The sequence below is a fragment of the Molothrus ater genome, chromosome 16, assembly GCF_012460135.2.
Source record: "Molothrus ater isolate BHLD 08-10-18 breed brown headed cowbird chromosome 16, BPBGC_Mater_1.1, whole genome shotgun sequence".
Classification (NCBI taxonomy): Eukaryota; Metazoa; Chordata; class Aves; order Passeriformes; family Icteridae; genus Molothrus; species Molothrus ater.
In genome coordinates, this window is record NC_050493.2 from 106,050 (window position 1) to 128,892 (window position 22,843).

At 35.7% G+C, this 22,843-nt stretch overlaps 1 protein-coding gene across 5 annotated transcripts in view; it reads right to left on the reverse strand.

Annotated features, from left to right (window-relative positions):
- The window catches only part of PDPK1 (3-phosphoinositide dependent protein kinase 1), a 31,585-nt gene that overhangs the window by 5,340 nt on the left and 3,402 nt on the right, over positions 1 to 22,843 (reverse strand). For all 5 annotated transcript variants that reach the window (XM_036392789.2, XM_036392787.2, XM_036392786.2 and 2 more), the window contains exons 2-13: positions 15,263 to 15,535; positions 11,561 to 11,603; positions 11,232 to 11,369; positions 9,847 to 9,991; positions 7,441 to 7,538; positions 6,612 to 6,687; positions 5,064 to 5,132; positions 4,475 to 4,571; positions 3,002 to 3,175; positions 2,369 to 2,586; positions 1,566 to 1,623; positions 499 to 651 (exon numbers count right to left, since the gene is read on the reverse strand). In XM_036392789.2, the coding sequence (XP_036248682.1) occupies positions 499 to 651; positions 1,566 to 1,623; positions 2,369 to 2,586; positions 3,002 to 3,175; positions 4,475 to 4,571; positions 5,064 to 5,132; positions 6,612 to 6,687; positions 7,441 to 7,538; positions 9,847 to 9,991; positions 11,232 to 11,369; positions 11,561 to 11,603; positions 15,263 to 15,478 (1,485 nt within the window). In that variant the 5' untranslated portion in view covers positions 15,479 to 15,535. The remainder of the gene's footprint in view (positions 1 to 498; positions 652 to 1,565; positions 1,624 to 2,368; positions 2,587 to 3,001; positions 3,176 to 4,474; positions 4,572 to 5,063; positions 5,133 to 6,611; positions 6,688 to 7,440; positions 7,539 to 9,846; positions 9,992 to 11,231; positions 11,370 to 11,560; positions 11,604 to 15,262; positions 15,536 to 22,843) is intronic.

Here is a 22,843-nt window from a genome sequence, read left to right on the forward strand (position 1 = left end):
AATTATTCAGAATGAGCTCGTTAACTTTCTGAAAGTTAAATTCAATTACAGCTATATAACATTATGTATTACTGATTAACCATTTTAAGCAGTCAACTGACAATATATTATACACCTCTCATGATTCACTACATACAAGGAGGGCTAAATGTTAAGTCATTAAGAACATCCTTCAAAGCCCAAAATCCACTTATGGCTAATTTAAACACTAATAATTAAAATACAGTTGCATTTTTGTGATAAACATGTATGTCAGAGTGAGATTTTATGTGATTTTTTGTTTTATTATTATTAAGTTTTGTTTGGGGGTGTGGATTTTGTGCTTTTTTTGTTGGTTGACTTTGTTCAGGTTTTTGTTTAGTTTTGTTTTAAATTAGGACTATGAAATTTTGTATCAAAAAAACTATACTTTCTTCAGAAAAATCTTTTTGATAACTTACAGAAATTGCCCAAGGGCCTTAGAGCAATTTACAAAGAAAATTCAGAAAATAAACGTACCGTGTGAACAAAAAATGTCTTAAAATTCTTGGCTTCTGGACGCAACTCTAAAGACCATGGAATTTCTCCTTTTAGAACTTTGTTGACAGGATCCACATAATACAGGTGTGGCCCTTCCGTAAGCAGCAATTGGCGCCGACGTGCAAACAATCCCTAACAAGAAAAGTAGAAGTAGCAATGCAAAAACAAACAAACAAACCCCAGCAAAATCCATGAGGGAATTAAAAATGTAAATTTACACATCTCTGACCTGAACAACAGAGGCAGGATAAAACCAGTTCAGTGCAAGGATGGTATATTTGGGTTTGGGGGCTGTCTTTAATTTTACTTTACCTATTTGACCTCACTCCTTTTTTAGGGTGTTGCAGTGCATTATTCTACTACATGGTGAAACACAAGTACTATTTTAGGAAAGTATCTTCAAGTTCTAGCAAAACCTGAAACACCCAGTGGCACAGAGTGAAGGAGAATCTATTTATCAAAGAAATCAATAGTCGTGATTCTGTAGAAAAGACTACAAAGAAGCAGGTATTAACTTAGATGAAAGAGAACCTTCTTTCTGCTAAAGCTGATGCAGACTATCCTTGCTTATTCTGTAAGCTGCTGAAATAAACACTTAAAGCTGTTCTAACATCACCTCTGCCTCTTTCAGGATAAAGGCACAAAGTCAGATCCAGGAAAAAAAGCACAGTTGAGAACAACACTGATAATTTTTTGGTATTTTTGGTTCAAACCACATTCAAATATGCATCAAGAAAGTGTTTATTAGATTATATCAGATTGGGAGGAGAAGGACAAGCAAATCTCATTTGCTGCAATCTCAAAACGAAAGCATCAGTAGCAGATTTACTTAGGCTTTTCCAAGAAATCAAGAGGACATCACTAAATCAAGAAAAAAAAAAAATCAATCTACTCACAAGAAAACACTGATTTTTTAGAAATAACTTGTTTATAGGTGACAAATTGTTTAAACAAGGAAGCTTTAAAACAAGCTGCTTATCTGTGCTGCAGCTGTGCAAAAATTTGACAGCTCAATCTTGTTACAGGAAATTAAGAAAAGCCCTTACCTTTCTTTTGTCCACTGGACCCATTTTTAGGATTAAGTTATTTTCTACAAACTGATGCCTTAGAAAAAGAAAAATAACTATTACTCCAGAAGTAATTCTTTCACAGAAACAGCTATAATGATCAAGTAGTTTTTCATGTCACTCCCTAGCATGTCTTTTTCCATGAGAGTCCTGAACAACTTTAGTACGTGAGTTTTGGACTCTTCCTTAGCCCAGACCAGTGAGTTTTTCCTAAAATTTGATGGGGGTAAAAAAACCAACCAACCAAAACCAAAACCAAACAAAACCAACAACCCAAACAAACCAACCAACCAAAAAAAAAAAACCCCTTAGTGCATGCCCCCCCCCACCCCCAAGGAACAACAACAATGACAAAAATTCACACATGAGAGACTTCTCTAAAGAGTGAAAAGAAATGCTGTTACATAGTCTGGAGGCATTTTGGTTAGATATCCACCGAATATTATCATGCAAAAAATTCCAACAAATTATGGCATCTGTAAAAAAGGAGGAACCTCTTCTAGTTTAGGATTGTAGTGCAAGGACTCCGCAGCACTGGATAGTGTCATTCTGCCTGTCTTACAAATACACTCTACATCGTCTTCTAGACCTTGTAAATTTTAGAAATATAATATTAGGGTTTTGCTGCTATTGCTTTAAAAATAGAAGCCAAGAAAAATCTAGTTGCTAATTGTTTACTTGAAAATACTAAGATTGACAAATATTAATTTGAATCAAAATCACTTATTTTCCAGAATTCTTTATTGCTGTGCAAGTTATTTAGCTACATTCAAAGATCCTACCAAGGATTTCCACCAGCTTGTTTTGCCAGAAGCAACCTCTTTTCGTCTTCAGAAAACTGTAAATCCAGCTCAAAGGAATTGTTGTCAAGATCATGAATATACTGTTCAATATTTCCTCCTGATGTCTGTGGTGTACTTGTCTCTGCAGCAGACAGTGAATGGGAAGAGGCAGAACTAGAAACTTGCATGCAACCGAACTGACTCAGGAGATTGTCATACTAAAGGAGGAAAAAAAATGAAGTAATTAAATGTCTTTTATTAAAAAGCTTATTTTGCACTAAACTGTGGCTTTTAATTTAAGCATGCTTTAATTTATTTTGCTTTTGGGCCAAATCCCAGCCTACTCCCTATAGATCAGCAGGGTTCTATGCAAAAAGTATGACTGATCAAAAGCAAGCCAGCCTTGTTTTTTAAAAATACCCACTTTATCAGAAAACAAATGCTGATTTAAGTAAAAATTTAACCAGCAACATTTATTACATTCTTAATAATTAAAATATAACTAATCCATAGTTTCAGTAAAAATATTTATATTAGTATTTATATTATTTATTTATATTGGTATTCAATATTTATGCTATAATGGAAGTCTCAGGCAGCATCAGAGCTGAATACAGCAGTAGACAAACATACATTTCCATAACAGTCTTCATCATCCTCTGACATAGCAGGTAAATATGCTGTAAGTTTAGGGGGTGTCTGAAGATGTAGGTTCTCCCACACAATGGATTCAAAGAAGGGGTGAGCCTTAAGAGGTCCATATCCTCCCATTTCTTCACAACCTAATCGGTTGGTAGCATCTAGAACCTAACCAAATTAAAATTAAGTTAAGCTGCATAAAATAATGACAAAGGGCAAGCATTATTCACATTTGCAAAGCACCATGTGAAAATGTAAAACCAGTCTGTCACCCTGCCCTAAGCATACATATCAATACTATAAGGAGGTTGTTTATAATAAAAGATGCTCTTTGTCACTATGTCTCGTCAACAACATTTTGTATTAGATCTGCTCACAGATCTAAGGACAGGAGCACTTCTTTAAGTTGACAGCATTTTTTGGCTTTGCTCCTTTGTAAAGACTGAAACAAACGTACAGAGAAGGCCTGATGAAGCCATTTTAAGTTTAGTCCACCATCACATTCTAGTGATGCAAGAAGCCGTGGAAACTACAGGGGGTGTTAAACATCAGCCTCTCAAGGACCTCAAAATGACACACTTCTCAAGATACAACTAGGTTAATACAACCTGGACTTCACCACTCAGGAGACGCTGGCTTGGCCATAGACCCGGACTTGGACACGGGAATGCACTAATAGGCCTTTTAGGCTGTATTTATCATCATCCACAAAGGTTAGAGTTTCCTCCCCATCCCCTGCTAATATGATAGACTGTTGAACTTAAAAAAGCTTATAACCCCCAAAATGTTCTCTGCATATTCACTTGAGTGTCATGACTATAATCTCACTGATGGAACTGAACTACTTTTTCTTCCTACTTGTCAAACCTTCAGAGGCATAGTAATTCTTAGACTGATACTACTGAGACATGTTAAGTGCATGCTAAAATGCAAGGCAACTGGATTTATACTGTAATGAATATATCTGCCTGTGATGTACAGGATGCTGTTTTTAACTAAATGATCCCTTATACAACTCAAAACCAATTAATCTGAGAACTATGTAAGCCTAACTATTTGAATCTTAATTTCTGCTTGTAATGCACAGTATCTAGAATTGTTTGCTTCCATTTCATAGAAAGACATTCCTTATCCTTCTAACAATTCTTGTTAGAATTCAGATTAAAAAAAAAATCAAAGTGCTGTTTAATAACAGATGTTGATTTTCAAGACAGTCCCCTACACAGTCAATAATGCTCACAGATGTTCATATTATAAGATTTGCAAGAGTGCATAGAAACTTTCAGAAAAGAGAACTACATAAGCTGAATGTTTTCCAATGTCATCAAACCATTTAATGACAAATCAATTTCAGTGATACCTTTTGGTTGACGAAGTTAGGCATTTAGGTACTTGGTCAGTTATTAAAAAAAAAAAATCAATCAAAACAAGCATAGTACATTCAAGAAGAAAAGCACAAATATTTACCAACAGCTTTTCCACAAGGTCTTTTGCCTTGGGAAAAAATTTTTCTGGGAAGTCATATTCCAACTTTATTATCTTCTGGAATATAAGATATTCATTTCTGCATAAGAGAAAAATATTAACTCTTGTTATTAGTTCTCCATGGTTCTTTCACCTTAACCTGAATAAACCAGACAAATATTAAACAAAAAATCTACCAGTTATGTTCCTGTGAATCTTCCTAGGGTGAAGGGGCACTATGATCCTGCAAGCACCAGATACTTGAGAAATAACAACAAAAGCTCAAATGACTCAACAGAGAGTGTTGAGGCTATGCCTTATAAACCTCTTTCACATACAGTTATATAGTTACCATCATGGCACAAATTACATGTGAAATTCTAGGATAGCTTAAAGGAATCTCTCCCTCAGGAGCTCTAGTTATAGCTGTCTAAGCAACTTCATTACACCAAAAAGGACAAATAAAAGCAGCATGACATTAATACCAGCTCTGCGTCATGAAAAATACTTCAGAACTGCTAGTACGGTAAAAATCCAATCAGAGGCAATATATTTATGATCCACATGTAAATAACTAGCTCAAATCTCTTACCCAGCTCTAAATGGAGGCAATCCAGCTACAAGTTGATATATTATGCATCCCAGAGCCCAGAGGTCAGAGCTTCAAAACAAAGAGGAAAAAAACACAGAATCTTTTTTGTAAAAGAAATCTTTAAAATGAAATCTAAAAAGAAAAATTCTTAACCTTCTGCTACTTAAAACATAGCATGAACCCAGTGGACAAACCTGCTTTGTATATTTTCCACATTATTTTTACTTTAGCCCTTGACAGAAGAATAGGCTAGCAACACAACTTAAAAGAAAAAACTGTAGAGTAATAGTCCCACAAAAAACTGACTCCAAGCACAAGTGGAAGACAGGTGAATTCTCAGTCAAAATAATGGGTAACTAATGACTTTGAAAAGAATATTGATTATCCACATGATGATTCAAGGATGCGTCCAACTTCATTCAATATATGCCCCTTCAGATTTAAAATACTTTCCTCTTAATATTTGATTTTAAAAAAAGAGTATATATTACAATACAGTTTTTTACCTTTTTTACTTAAAGCTTTTCTTAAGACACAAACAGAAAGACAGGCCATAATGATAAGGAAAAGCTATGTTCTAGTGTGGTAGGTAAAGGAAAGTTAAGCTTTAGTGTGTTGGCCTGAAAGAACACATTTAACTTATTTTACCTCGAGGTAAGCTACCCATAGATTTGATTAAAGCTTCAAAATCCTCATGGAAGACTAAAATACTTAAAACTACTCAAACTAAGAGTTTTCTGTACAGGTGAAGCATTATGCAACTTCTAAAAGGAGATGATATTCTAATTAAATCTTTCCATTAGCCAAAACAGTCAAAAGCTCTTCACTAAAAGAAGATGTGAAAAGTCTGATAGTATCTCTATCACTTAAAGAAATGCTAGCACAAATTACTACACCTATTCACATAAATGACCCTTTTAACTTCTGATTTGTCAGCGACTAGCTTACTCTTCCATCATTGCAGTAAAATAGATATACACATTCACTAGGATACCATCAACAAACAATTTTAATGAGTTCAGAAATTTCTTAAGGGCATCACTCATACCAGGCAGAGAGATAAGCTTTAAAAGGTTGCAAATCCTAAGTACAGTTTAGGAAACATAACTGCAAGTTGATCTAAATACAAGTCAAAGAAAGCTGCAGCCTTTTCCTTAACTGAACAGCACGTGACATTCTGTTGTTCCTACAGCAGGAAATACCATATTTGAGCAATCTTATATAAAATGGAATTAAAATAATTATACTACTTGGATAACAGATTTTTCTGATTTATTTATGGGTGAGAAATCCAACTTCACCTTACACACCTCCTTCTCCAAAAACACCTAATCCTGTTAGTAGAACCCAAAAAAGTAGATAAACTGAGGAAGCCAGCCCTCGGACAAGAAGCAATACTTAATAAGAAAAAACTTGTCAAGCTCTGTTAAAATACTCAAGCATTTTGCTTCTTTAAAATACTAAGCTTGCTTGCTTGATTTATCCACTCCTCCCCATTTGACAGTTTCCTGACAGAGTCAGTAAAGTTCTGGAATATAGAGCCCTCACCTTTTACAGGCAGATTTCTCTGTCAGCAGTTCTGGAGAAACATACTGTGCTGTCCCTACAAATGAGTTTGCCCGCGCTGTTGAGGAAAGAAATAAGCAAACACATACTTATGCATAAGCCAATACTCCTCTTCCTCCCCTGTCGCCACCCAGTTTATAAAAAAACAAACCCCAAAGGCAATCCACTGCAAGTTACATAATACTGCAAAGAACCCATGAGAATTTAACTTCTTTAACTATACACAAAACCTGCTTGGAAGAAACAAATCAATCTCAGTGATACCTGTTTGGTTCAAGAAGCTAAGCATTTAGGTACTTAGTTATAAAATCTACCAACACAAGTTTGCTACAGTTAAGAAAAAAATGTCAATTGAATTCAGTTCAGCCTAGTGCTTTTTTCAAGCATTGTTTGCAGCATCTATTTACAGGCTATTAGTAACAACTGCAGACACATTAATTCTACCACCTTCATATTTGTGCAATTCTTTCAGCCACTGGAGTTAAACATATAAGCAGAGTTAAAACTTACTGTATCAGGTGAGCCATGGTACCTATTTGTTTGTATTCTTGTCTTACAAATGAAAACTAAGCAACCTGAAGTAGTTCAACTTCCCACTCTATTTGGTAATCTAGCTGGTATTCCACTACACCAAGTACTCCCTCCTCTGATACAAACTACGTAGTGACAGTCGAAACTGTTTCAAGATCCTTTAGTGATTTAGGTGAGGTAATGCCATTGGAAGGTTACAATCTGGTAAATAAAACACATGTACATTTCCAAAGGATCACTTGCTATAATTACAGGTGTCACATAATGAATAATGGCAAACCTTGTCTGCTATCTGCAGATAATACTTTTGCTGTTCCGAAGTCTGTTATTTGAATGTGCATATCTTCATTTAATAGGATGTTCTCTGGCTTAAGGTCCCTGGAAAAGACAGATTTTTATATTCAAACAGGATACAAATTAAAGTTGAAAAACTGTCTAGTGACTGAGGTACATAATGCTATAATAAACGATGCAAACATTCTATAAACATTGTTACAACAGCTTCTCTAACATGTAGCTGTCAACCTGCAGACTAACAGATTTTTTTAAATCCATTAACATTTTTTTTAAACATCATGTAAATAATCATCTCAAAACTATGCTCCTGTGTATGTCACATGTTCAAAAATTTCAAAAACAAAACAAATCCCAACAAAAACCCCACCTCACAAAAACACACACTAAACCCCAAGCCCCTTCACTCCAAAGCCTTAATTTAAATAACATCTGACAGATTGATATGGCATTAAGATTTTCTACATCTGTTTCCTCACTGCAAAATTCCAGTTAGTCAAACACTGGCAAACCCAGCCCCAGCTAAATGTCCTGTCCAGGTAAGGTAGATCACCTCCATGCATAATCTGCATTTCAAATGCATGCCTACTATTTGCATAGACACAGCCTCTGATTCTGAATAAAACCAGACTTCACAAACACAATAGATAGCAGTACAGAGTTAGATGTCAAGAGCTGCATTAGAAACAACTTAAGAGCATTCAGTTACACTGATATGATATGCCTTTGCATCAAGTTTCATTAGCTGATCCAAAAAAACCCTACGTATTTCCCTCCTAAGCTGAATCTTTGAATGCTCATAAAGAAATCTAGGAGCATGCGAGTTGTTTTGTTTGACTGGTAAGAAAAAGCCAGTAAAAACTGAAAGCTGTTTCTGTCAATCACTGTGCAGCACTATTTTCTTCAGATTAAAGTCCCCTACTATGGAAAAGTATGAGTTGTACAATTTAATGTCTGGAAACTACCACAGAGAGCAACAAGCCATAAAAATCCTGTTGATTTTCCTGTGCCTGTCATATGAGAGAGGTAGAAAGTATGTGAATGGAATGGATTCCTTAACAGTTTTGTGTAGAGCTTTTTTAAGATATGTATGTATGTAGATATATTGTACTCTATACATGCTTCATATATACTGTTTATATAATATATCCTATACCAACATTATTACTGGATTATGGATTTATAGCTATATATAAATACATAGAGATATCTGTAATAAATTTTCCAGGGTAGCCTGACATGTTAAAGTGGTTCTATGTCATGTCCTATTTCTTCAGGCAGTAAAAAATCCCAAGAGTTTTCAGGCATTGCTAGAGCTGTGTCCTCATAAACTTCATACTAAGTTCTCCAATTGCACAATTTTCCTGGGTTTTTTTTTGACCTCCTCATAGGGTCCTTCATATACAAACAAGTATAAAGCAGCTCTTCTCCAATAGGCGGTTTCCAATATAGGGTTAGTAACACTGACAATCATCCCACATTCATTTTATAAGCATCCTCTCAGCCTAAACACATGAACTATAAAATCAAAGGGAAACTGGAAGTTCTTGAACTTTTCCCCTGCCCGTGTAGAAAGTATTATGCTTTCAGTATGCTCCACATCCATCCCCCTTAGATTCAAATTATTTCACAAAAACTTCTATTTAAAAGGAAAAACTGTTTTTGTAATAACTGAAAGAAATAATGCTATCAGAATTATAACCAGTCAGCTTTTTTGCCAACTAGCATCTAGTGTCCCATGACAACTGCTTGGTAACCTAAACACAATAAATTTCTTACCCAAAAAGAAGTTCTGCAGCTCAGATGTCTAGCACTTAAAACTTTAGTTAATAAACATTAATGACAAAACATTACCATCCAAACAATATATTACATCAAGAACAACTTCGTAAGTACTGCTGAAAACTTAGCCTATTTCACCACTTACCTGATTATTGTGCAGCTTTGTGGAAATTGTTTACTCACTGAAAACTGATATAAATTAATTTACTTGATTATATAGTACACATTAAGCCACACACAAAAAGAATTCTAGTTACTTTTGCAACATAACAGCACAGGAAAAAAAGGAGTTGAACAAAAAGTCAGTTTCTGTTTTTCAGGCCAACCAATGAGGCTTGAAAGACAAGCTTTTGGTAATGTTAATTCAAGGCCAGAAGGTTTTCTTACTCTTTCCTGCTCCAACAGTTGGTATAACAACGATTGGCTCTCCTCCTCAAGTTTGCTATGTTTAACTACTGATGTTAACTGCGCTAGGGCTGATCAAATGCAATTTGTGCTCTTTAGCTTTCCACAAAAATCCAACTTTGCTTTTAGTTTCACAAAGAACATTTTTAGGGAAAAAAACACCTCTTACATGATCAACCGCATGTCTGTCTCAACTCGGTATTACCTGTGAATGATTCCTTTGCCATGCAAGTACTCCAGGGCTGATACAATTTCAGCAGTATAAAACCTTGTACAGGTCTCATCAAATGAGCCAATTTTGCGTATATACTTTAGCAGCTCTCCGTTTTTGGCATAGCTAAGTCCAAAATCTGGATGTAACTTAGTTAAGGTTTATCTCTAAGCCACTCCAAAACAAAAATCCCCACAATCTTATTCCAAAGAGAAGAATACTACTAAAAATACATGAACAACAGGGAAGAAGGTGGTTAATTTGAAACTTTACAAGTAGCAAGCCCAAGCAATTTCTTAAATATATCAACAACCTAAGACATGGGTCCAAATTTCTTAGCAAAGCAAAAACTACATAAAGGGTTAACTTCGTAGTTTTTCCAGAGAATGATCTGGATAATTCATTTAAATGACATACATAATTGTCCTCAGAGTTATTTACAGTAATAACTGATAGAAGTTAAAAATTGTCCCATCACCTGGAAAGTACCAGAGCAAGTGTTTACAATACGAAAGAGGCCCTGTGAGCTCATACTGTATGATATGTAGGGCTTGCCAGCACTATTAGCAGCCTTTGGGAAAACCAGAAAACTACTTACTGACCCCAGAAATAGACTGATCTATACCTTTATGCTTGGCACAGCCAATGCCAAGCAGGAAATTTAAGAGGAAGTTCACATAATTAACATTTTCTTAAAAAAACCCAAACAAACAAAAAAACCCAAAAAAACCCCAAAGCCAACTGCCAAGCAATGAGCTCCCAGGATGAAACTGCACTTCACAATTACTGCTAGAGAGAGCTGGGAAAACAGCAGCCCAGAGGATTCATATTATTCTATAAGCATCTTCATCTTTGCATAAAAATTTTAATAATAGCTCTAATTGTAGAAATGAAACTAGTAGGAAGCATAGCTGGCTAGCCCTATTTTAAATGCAGGAATTACTGTGTTTTACTACAGATAGATAGATGGATATAAATACACACATATATACATCAGGAATAAAACACTTCTGAAACACTTCCCATACATCCCATCTCCTCCCTCCAACCCAATTTAGAATTTTTAAATTATTTTTAAACTTGGATTGTTACAAGTCACCCTTCAACATTTACCACATGGACAATTTGTTTAATTGCTTCCCCCTGTCTCACAAGCAGGGGGGAAGCAATTTCTTCTCTCTGAGAGGACCCACTCATTCCATCTGCTTAATTTCTGTTAAAAGTGTGACTACAAAAATTGCATCACATACATCAGGATACTTTAAATACCTTAAGTTACCTCCATCATTTCCATTAGACCACTTTTTAAGGAATCAAAACTGGGCATTGTTATTACTCTTAAGAAAGTGTTACAGCAAGTCTTAATATGCAAAGGATACATAGCTTTTCATCATCCTGAAAGGTGAAGTAGAGTTTCACAAAAAAAGGGTGATCCAGACGGGACATTACATCTCTCTCTCGTGTCACATATGGCACCTTGTTTTCTTTTATGATATGACGTTTTTCTAGAATTTTAACTTAATGAAAAAAAGAGAGAGTAAAAATGCAAGAGGTACAAGTAAATTAAGCCCATCTTGTTTTGGAGTTTTTTTGGTTACATTTAATTAAGATGAAACCACTAATTCTGTTCCTTCAACAGGTATTTCATAACTGGACTACATTGACACTTTATTTTCAAAAAGTTCATGTTAAAGGAGTCAATACTTACTGGCATATTCTCTAGAACTTGCCAATTCTCGAGCCAAGACAACCTGTTGTCAGAGGAAAGAAAACATATTGTTACTGGCCACTAAACACAGGCACTAACATTGTTCTTCCAGTAGGTATTTGGAACACAGCAAAATATTTAAGCATGTGTTCAACATTATGCTGGCTTCAGCAAGACTTCTGCAGAAATTCAGTTCAGCTGACCAATGTTTGTTTTGCCAAAAGATTTACACACGTAAGAGTGTAAACACCGCATATTTTTTTCCCAGAAGAATTCTGAAGATTGTAATGTAAGTCGAAGTAAACTGCCAAATTTTCTTAAAGGGGGAAACAAAAAGCAACAAGTACACTGAGGAATACTTATAAAAATAATTGTCATAGTACTTTCCTGAATACAGATGCCAAAGATTGAAAGATAAATTTTATCCAAATGAGCAAAAGTAAGAAGTGAGACAGAACTTTCAATTATTTACAGTTTCTTAAGAAATAAAAGGAACAGAAGATTTCCAATTAGTAGAAGCAAGGGATGAAATTTCAGGCAAACAGGTTTACATTTTTAAAGAGAAATGCTTTTGGAGGAACACCAGGCTCATTTTCAAGACAGAACTCTATAAAAGGCAATTTTAGAGACAATCTGAAAAGTCTTCTTGCATGAATGCAACCAATAACCTTGTAACAATAGATGAGTACAGTTCTTTGTTTTTCTCATTTTAAGTTTATATCCATTTCAACATCTTGCGAAAATCTCAACTTCACACTATTTTTTTAATCACTGTACCAGACTTGCTTCTATCCCTTGCAAAATCAGTTATAACAGAGTACTCCAAAATATTACTACACACACTTGATGCTAAATGTTAGGTATTTAGGAAATCTAAATAAGGCATTTTTTCAGATGAAAGAGGTGCATGCAGTTGCACTCTTTAGTACTAGAAAATTGTTCAGTAGTAACAGGCAGCCTTAATTTTCTTTAAAATTTCATCTCTTAAAACCATTGACATTTACAGTATTTCATCAATGAAAATTTCTATTAGAAATGTTACAAACAACCAGTCTGTTAACATCTGCCTCTCTGCATAAGGAATTTTTGAGATCCTTCTGTGTATACACCTAACACTAGATAGGATGTGCAGCTGAATGAGAATGTTATTAACTTTTCTAATTTTTGTAACTAGGTTTCATCAACCATATCTACCAAGAAAGCTTCTGAAAGCAGGTCAGTTTAAAAGGCAGTTATCAAATAAAACCCCACATACACAGAGACCATACTCAGATGGCAGAAGGTATCAGCTGACACAGATGAAAATATATCTTGGCAAATTAAGCTAAAGACTGACTCTCTTCCAGTCCTGCACTGTATCCAACTTTTTACCATTGTATTTCACAGGTATTACCCTCATACATTGACATGGAACAGCTGTGTTCTAATTACACTGAGCACTTACCTGATAGCAGGAGTACTTTGGTACCCTCAAGCTCCTTCCTCACCGATCAGATCTGAGTATACCATATATATTAATTTCCCCATAACTAATAATCCAGAAAACCACAGTAGATATGCACAAAAACCAAAGAAACAGAAAACACCTCAGAGGTACATATTAATACAATGTCTCTTATCAGGGGCCTGAATCTTATCCACCATATGGGAAGAAGTAATATCAATAATGAATGCAAATTCTATAGAAAGAAATTAGACATTAACTGGATAGCTTAAAAAAAAAAGCCATAAAACGAACAGAAAAACAAAAGCATTCACAGAACATGTAAACATGTAAGTTGCTAATTCAGACAACAGCAAGGCAAGAAATGTAGTTAAACATCCCAAATCAAAGGAAGGGGAGAGGAAGGGGGGGGAGATAGAGCAGAGAACCCTCAGAGGCTACAAAGCAAAAGTAACTGCCAACATACCTGGCATACATCATGACCAAGCCCCACGCTAAACTTAAACAAATACTTCAGGCTGCTAGAGATTAAATCTGCATTTAAGAACTGGTTTTGGTCAGACAATCATACTTCCTTAGAGCTCCTGTTTTTAAGAAATGCCTCATTTAGAGGTGGAGACAAAACCAAGGTGGAATATATATATATACACCCACATATCGAAGGAGATGAGCTACACAACATGCCTCCTCAATCATGAGAATTATAATTTTTCTACCAATAACAGATATTATTCTGAAAGAAGCCTGAAGCTGTCTACAAAGCAAGTAGATTCTCATTAATTTAAAAGAGCAGAACAACAAGTAGAAGGCCCTGTATTTGTGTGTTTGTTTATATCAGGCATGGGTTCAAGAAGTTGCAGCTGCAGAATACAATCCCACAAAGTTGGAGAGTGCTCTGAAAAAAAACCCTGAAGCCACATCATGTATATCTCTGTTGAATTTAAAATGCAGCCCTGGCACTAAGTAAGAGTTTGTGGCAGCTTAACAGAAGTCCAAGAAAATGGAATACATTCATTATGACCTTGAAGAAAATATTTTTTTAATCTGAAGCTGTCATTGGATATATGGTAATATGAGGGCACCTATTTTTTGAGATAAACACTTTTTAGTTAGAATATTGGTGAGGATCTTGGGGAGTACAGTCAGATCTCTGAGTCTACAACGGTGTTTAATATGAAAAAAAATCATATGCTTTTTAACAAGATGCTTTGATGACAACATAAAGATACATGCCCCACAGATCAAATGCTCTGAAGTTGATACATCAGAGGGTTGTGCTGCCATCCAGGGAGACAGGCAGCAGAGTGCTGGACAAAGTTTATTCAGAGTCTGGGCTCAGCCCTATGAATTTCTTTACCTACATGGAACATGGCATTAACTTTCAGAGACCAAAAGCAGAAATGAAAAGTGTACTACTGAAGTAAAGTGTCCTGGTATACCCAAACCACAACAACTCTCTTGGATGCTTTAGGGAAACCTGCAAATTATGCAAACTACACGTTTGAGCGCAAATTACTTTTGACAAGTACTAGAGGCCTGCATCCTAAACACTGCAGTAGGCTGTACTGGAAGAACCAGAAAACTCCAACACTTAGAGACCTACAACCAAAAACCATACGCAACAAGTATCAAATGCAAAAGATGCAGAAATATTATTGTCTTACAACTGGTAAACTACCAAACCATCAAATGAAAGTATTAAATGCTTCATGGATTCATGAAGGTAATACTTAAGTAATTCATTTTTGTGCAATGCTGTGGATGTGAGATACAAACCATTCAAGGCTACTGAACACAAAGATACTGCCTACGACTCACTAAATCTCAAGGACTAGGGGCTGAGTAAGAATACTGGAGGAGTATCAGTGTTCTTTCTTTTGAAAGCATCTGGCAGTACCTCCTGCCACAGACAGGACATCACATAGTTTTTACCACAAGCTCCTAGATCAGTTCCAATCCTTTATATCAAATTTTTTACATAACCTATTATGGCTATCACACTTACATTAGAAAGCAATGTTGATTAAACATCCAAGCATCAAGTCATTAGGATACAACAGGACTTTTGATCAATTTAAGAGGAGCTTAAAAAAAAAAATCACCACCCATATTTAGGGCAACACTTAATTTTAACAGTCAAGCTTAAATCCACTAAGTTTTCAAGCTGTTCTCTCCACATTTCAATCTCATCAATCTTACACAACAAATTTTCAAGTTTATCTAAGATATCTGTCACTTCTTATAAAAAGTAAAGTTACCGTGGAAAAAGATCCTTCACCAAGAATTTTCCCAAATTTGAAGTCATCAGGTCGTTTCTTTCGAGGCTGTGGAGGCTGCTGTCCTGCATGCTGCTGCAAGGAGTTTGAATTAGATCTTGATTCGGGTGCTGCGCCCTCCATGTTAGATGCCTGCCTGCTGCTGCCACAAGCGGAAATGACAGGTGGAGTGCTGGAATCTGCTTGGTTCCTCACCATTGAAGGGGATGAGCAGGAGCATAACACCACGCTTGACTGGATTGGAACAGCATCATACTGAAAAGAGAAAATTAAACTATTATTCCCATACCTGACATAATTACCATGCACAACTGTACTTTATTTCCATACAAGGTTCATAAAAATTCTTCCTTGAAAGGGTTATCATTAAAAATCTCTTTAGGAGAGAATAAAAGTATTTATGTTGGAAATGGCAACAATTTGATAAATAACTCTTTTTAGGTCATGCTGTCATATAGCCATAGGTCAAACATCTGAACACTTTAATTCAAGAATGCTTTTTTTAAACTCAAAAAAATGCTCCTAACACCAAGTTATCAAATTTCATGGCATCTTCTCCTATGAACAACATGACCTTAAATTTCTAGTCATACAATAAACACCTGTATGTACCAGTAACATTAGTTCAGAGATCCAAGTTACAATGAACTCTAAACAAACACATGAAATGTTTAATGGAGACAAAGGACGCATTCTTAATTTTTTACTTAGAATTTCACTTTAGTACACATTGGGGAAGGACATAACATAAAAAGGCAGATCAGGTGGAGGGTTTAATAATCAGCAACACCTAAAACTTTTTTTGAAGAATGCTCTGGTTCATGACCTTTTAAAACAAGGGAGATTGCACTACTTAAATTGTACATATGGCCACATAAAGACAATCCAATTGCAAAACAAAAAGAACGGATATAGCCCAGAAAACAGCAAATACAAGATGACACACTCCTAAAACTGATTAATGTAATATACAAAGCAAATTGTCATTTGGTACCCTTTTATCCATTTTCCCTAAGTAAGATCAAGGAACCTTATGAAGCTGCTTTCTGCCCCTTTTGGGAATACACCACAATTAGTCTGTCAGGGACTGCTTCTGATGTTTTACTTGAAACTGGCCAGAAAACACAAACAAATAGGAGAGCTCTGCTAAACTACCACTAACAAAACAAAACAAAACATTGAATGTAAACATACAAGAGGAAATATTCAAGAAAGTTAACACAATTTTATAAATCTCACTATTCTAACATACATCCAGCAGAATGAAACCGACTTAATGAAAATCACCGAATCTCAAAACTGATGTATTGTACAACCATGTTAGAGAGTCTGTAACATACACCATGTTACCAAATTAAAAATTACTTCTCACAAAAAGAATTTTTTTACCTCATGAATTTCAATTTGAAACTGTTTTCTGCATTTTAGTCAGAAACCACCTTGGAAGGGAGTTGGACTGGCACTCACTTATGCACATGGTCTTAAGGAACCTAGCTCCCAAATAAGCGATTCCTCACTTGGCTGTGCCCTGTGCAGTAGAGAAAAGCTGCCTTCATTTACTGCTAAAACTGATATTATTATTATTATGCGCATACACATTGAAGTGTATGTGCTGTAGGTCACAGTTCCTTTTATGCCTTATATGCATATATTTTAGCTGACACCTTTTGCAGAGACTATTGTCCCCAGAATTTTCATATCCCAGATGAATCACCTCTCCTTCAGACAGCTACTCACACAGCAGCCGTGTCTAAAGATAAACACTAGCTAGAATTAAAAACAGATTGTACCCTTTCCCATCAAGACTGCAGCAAGACTGACACAAGCATAAGTGCTCAGCAACTGAAGTGACGCCAGTATAAAAACCATCCCATTAAATGAAATACAGTAAATAAAACACACATACACACAGACTAAATATTGGGATCTAAATTATAAACTGGCACCAGTCACAAATGAGGTTTTACAGGTAAATAAAGCAGTAGCATTGTTGGGGGGGGAGTGGTCTGATTAGATTCTGCAGCTAGCAAGATCACCTTGAAAAAGTAAACAAGCAAGAAAAACATCCACTACAAAAGCATCAGAGCACTGTGAGAAAGGGAGGAAAAGGTGCTGGATGCAGTGTGTTTCATTACACAGTAGTTGAAACTAAGTCACAATGAATATCAAGTATAGAAAAATCCTGAGGGAAGAGATAGGAGTAATGGACTTTGTAGGAAAAGAAGGTTATTTTCGGCCAGGGTATAACATCAATTAGTCCCCTGACTTTCTCAAAGGAAAGTCAAGATTAGGAACAAGGAGGACAGAGGAACACGCAATAGATTTAAAAGGATCAGTTACCTAAGAAATGACAGAACTATGTAACTAGGTCTGCACCTCAACATTTATTGAAAAAGGTGATTCCTACACTCGTCCTTTCACACTCCACATATTCTTTAGTATTTTGTCCTGTGTTATTTACCTTCTAAGTTTTATTTTGAAAGGCTCCAAAAAACATGTCTGCAGAAACTATATATGCATCTACATATAGGTTTTCATATATGCCTAAGACAGAATACAGGCCAGCTTATCTGATGTAACCCTGTACCTTACTCTTTTGTAAAAATCAGACTTAAGATCTTTCTTCTGCCAGATGCAGACGTTTTTTTAGTCAGATACAAAGTCAGTAACTGAAATTTAAAATATTCTAAACTGCATCTGCAATTCTCAGAAGCTTGAGGATGCTCTCCTTTTAGCAATTATCAACATTTCTCAGCTGGCAGTCAGTGAAAGCACAGATCCTCACATGGTAACAACAGACTGCCCTCTTGCATGTCATGTATCACCCTAGACCATACTGACAGAATTACCAGGTAAGTGGTTATCTCTTTAAAAACTAGTCTATAACACCACTTTCCCAAACCCTTAAGGGTTCTCCTTTTCATTTACTTTGATATAGAAGTTGTTTCATTCTTAGTTAGCAACATACTTGATTTTGAAAATCTTTCAAGGAAGAAAATAACAAATCTGCTGAATATATGTGGCACTATAGCTCAACAGTCATTTCAAAATCTCCATCAAGTAGTTTTCACTAAATAACTAGAACCAGGATTCCTTCTATTTATACATGAAGTAAGTACTAATACTGTTCTTTTCCTCACTTGCCTGCAAACAGTAGAAGTAAACTTTAGTAAACTGGAATCAATGCAAAAAACCCACTAGATAGGATCATGTTTTTCCTTTCTTCCCCATCACCCAAAAGGACTCATACCTTTTCCCTCTGCAGTTCAGCATTTTGACAACTGCACTATCACTACAACTATTAATGTATTTATATGCATCAAACACATACCACACTTCTCTAAAGCAACTACAACCACAACTGCATATCCACTAGCTTTATCCCACCACAAAATCCGCAACACTATTTTCCTGAGACTATTCTATCAACACTGACAGCAGCAAAATTACTTTTAGAGACCGAGCTTCTGAAACTTCCAATATCCTCTACTTCTGTACTAAGTGACAGGATGTTGAACACTGTTGAACACTGAAGATGACTAAGAACATCTTTGCTATTGCTGAAATTCTACTAGCAAGATCTATTACAAAGAAAATCAGTATGAACAGGATGCTGACCTCTCAGCTGTCTGATAACAGTCTGACTGCTGACTATTACAGAATCTCAAGCTGCATTAAGACATAGGACAGACATGATCATAAAACCTCTTAATCTAATTACTTATAAAGCTAATTTTTTGGAAGCAAACCTTGGTAACAGAAAGTATTTTTTTACACAAAGCAACAAGACCTTTAAACCTCAACTGGTACATTTGTTTTGATTATAAATAATGCTAATGAGACTATAAGCTAGAAGATTGGCACAACCCAAGATTCTGCTAAAGGCAGTTTAAGTTAGACAGATTTGGTCTGAGCTGTTTTGTAAACAGTTTTGACCTTGTCATATAAGCCAAAAGTTCTGAAAGTGAAATTTATTTTGTATTGCTTACAATTTAAACATTGACAACCTAGAGTTTTAAAGTGAAAAAACTAAAAGCTAAGCAGTTATATTTAATATATTCTTTTCAAGGCACACTGGTGTTTCAGAGGGTTGACAAAGATGCACCAACTGCATGTGACACACATCTCATACCTGAAAAAAAGCATCAGAAGGGATAAAGGGATAATTAACAGATATTACACACAGCTTTTCCACTGGCCTCCTCCCCCCTCATATCCCACAATTAAAATGTTAACCTTCTCTAGGTTCCCCAGTACCTAGTTGGGACAGTCTCCAGTTCAAAGGTTACTGTGTAACACAGTTACACTGAGAGCTCCAGCATATTCCAAAAGAAAAAGCAGGTCAGATACTTAGATGGGCCTGAATATAGGCCTTCAAACTATGCCTCACAGTACCTAAAATGAGACTGCAGGCAAAAGCAGTGTAGTTCAGGTACAAGAAACTGAAGATACAAACCCACTGATTCAGAGTAACAAAATCCAACTAAAGGCCTCACATTTCAGTGCAGAGAGCACAGTACAGTTTGCACCAATAAATACCAATCCCACATAGGAGCTATTTGCAGAAGTGTAATGATTATTGTGTGATCCCTATCAATATTTAACATCAGTTTTCCTTTCATAAATTCTGTTGCTGCACCAGAGTGAAGCACCCTCAATGAAGAAAACCCAGAGCAATGATGGATAGTGTGCTTTCATAAATTACAGTAAACATCAGTTCTCAGACCTTATATGCTCATGTCTATTTATGCTCTGGATGTCTGTCTAAAAATGGATTGTCAGACTTTCTGCTAAGTGACAACAGCATCCTCTTTCTATTAACCAATTGTACACGTATCTGTATAGAGAGAAACAATATACTGACTAATGCAACTCCATTGCATGCCAGTTTCTCTTTATATACACTTTGAATATGCTTAGAAGTTTGTCAGATAATCTCAAGAATTCAACAGTACATCTATCTGCCAACATTATTATTGCCTTTAAGTAATTAAAATACTAGCCTAAAGAGAAAAAAAACGTTCATTAGAAAAAGGTCACTAGATGCTATCAGTCTATTTACTGTAACATAAAATCAAGCATGTAATGAATGAGACAAAACTCACAGTAAGCCAAGTCTCAGAAGAACTTTGAATGCATCATGCAGCTCGTTAACTGTTCACCCACTGAACAGGTTAACTTTGACACCAAAATACATACAGACATATTAAAACATCACAGTAATTTAAAGACGTGTACTCTGCTCATACTTTCAGCTTGACAGAAGTTCAACATGACTTCTAAGAGCAAACACTCCTCTCAAAAAAACCAAAAAAGATAGGACACACTTTTCTATAGAGTTCTTTGAAGACAATAGTAAGTCAAACTGCAGCAAACAAATTCCACTCCATGTACTAGTTATTTGTAGATATTTAAAAAGCATTAACATCAAACAGTCATCTTGTGATCTCATGTAGCAGTGGTTTGCATTTATGTCATATAGAGCTGCATCAGAACTCTTTCGAACCCCATCATCAAATGGCAAAGATTGCTATAGAGAACTTAAAATTTAGCACATAAGCCAACAAACTGCCTCTTTAACACCACATATCTTGAAGAAACTGACTTTGGCAGTCATCAAAACAGTCTGAAGCCAAACAATTTGTCAAAATCTGTACTTTGATCAAGGATCATAAATGGTTACCAACTACTATATTTAAACGAATATATTAAAATCTCATAGTTCAATTATAAAAACTATTTTGACACAAATTCATTTTGCAAGAGAATCGGAAGTCATATCTATCTACGCTGAAGTTTTTTGATCTCAGAAGTTACCACATGAAAAAACTGTTGTTTAAAGACCATTTTTATGAATTAACCACGCAAATTTCAAAAGCATTTGGCTGCATAAAAGGAGTGGGTTTTTGTTGTTCTTGTCCAGACAGACGGTGATACTGATTAAAGAAGTCTAGGCTCTAAACCACCAAAACAACTATGCTCACCCTCATGCCCAGTGTCATTTGAAATCTCTCTAATGCTGAAAGGTAAGCACTCATTGAAGTACTGCATAAAACTGTTTCCCTCAAAAATATCTTAACAAAATATCTTGATAGAAATAACCATAATTTAAAAGACAATAAAAGAGCTTTAAAAAACCATGTCCTGGTAATACATTTCCAGATTAAAGACTGTAGAAATTAATGGAAGAAAAGCTTCAAGCTTTTCCCGATTCAAACATACTATTTTACCTAAAATGGCTTGTACCTCTGCAGTAGTGGTAAACAGAAGTACTGTTTATCTGTCATTTCTTGCTTTGTGCAGTAAATCCATAACACAGTTCATCCATAAGTGATTAATGAGGATATCAGCTTCATATTATATTAGCAAAAATATGGCCAAGAGGCTCAATGCTTTGGAAGTACAGAGAACACCTCTACATTCTTAAGATTGTTTTGGCCTTTAGAGAATAAAGGTATTTTATCCGCAAGACCATTTTTGCTTCTAGAGAAATTAATTTTTCACATACCAAGCAATGCTGATCCAAAACTTTAATTTATGCAAATGCCCTTCTCTAAATTTGACCACTTTACATACAGAGGTATTTCTTGCCACTGACTTCCAAGATTATAATTCAAAAATCAGGTAGGGATTAAAGCTAATGAAAGGATTTATAAGAACCTGCATATCAGCCAGTTACCCTCTAACCTCCTCTACTGCTAAGCACAGCATTAAGTTCCAATCATCTTCAGAGACAGACTATTTAAGGCCTCCTTCCACTGCCTAGTACTTAAAAACAAATCAGAAACAGGAAACCACTCAAATCTCCAAGAACCTAAAGTCAGCCTAGGGCCCAAACAGCTATAATGTAAACAAACCACTGAGAATTAATGTAACATAAACAGATCTAGGCTGGCTAGTTCACAGGAAAACAAAAGCCGTCTGTGATCGCAATAGTCTGGATCTCAGGATACACCACCAGCTACCTCACAAGGCACACTGATAATCAGGTGCTGCATGGCACAGATGGGGACTCAGCCTAGCAAACACAAAAGGGTTTCCTATGCCAGGCTCCTTGCTAGCAGCTACAGGAGGCAAAGAGAACAGCTTGGGGTGAAGAACAGAGAAGCAGACGCACCAAGGTGCCAGTATATATATGGAGTGTATGTACGAAGGATTCATGGCACACTCGAGAAATGTAAATTCCTGCAGGATTACTAAAGAACCATACATTGAATTAAGTATTTTTTAAGAAGAATGCTCTAAGCCAGTTAATCCTTGCAATTTTTCACCATAAAGAATAATAAAATATTTGCAAGTGAAGTATTTACAGCATGTCTTTTAAAGCAGAAATCGTATCTCAAGTTCAATATTTAACCACACAGCAAATCACTTATTTCCTACAGCAATTTGGAGTAGAATTCATACAGCGTGAAAAATAAGGTTCTAGACCAAATAGCTAGCTTTGTGTATTTTGTTTCCAGTTCTTTCAGGTGCTTTAGACTACAGTAAGTTTCTACAAGCTTACCTGCAAATAAGATGTCAGAAAGGGAAGTGGGAAGGGAGGAAAATCTGCTTCTTCCC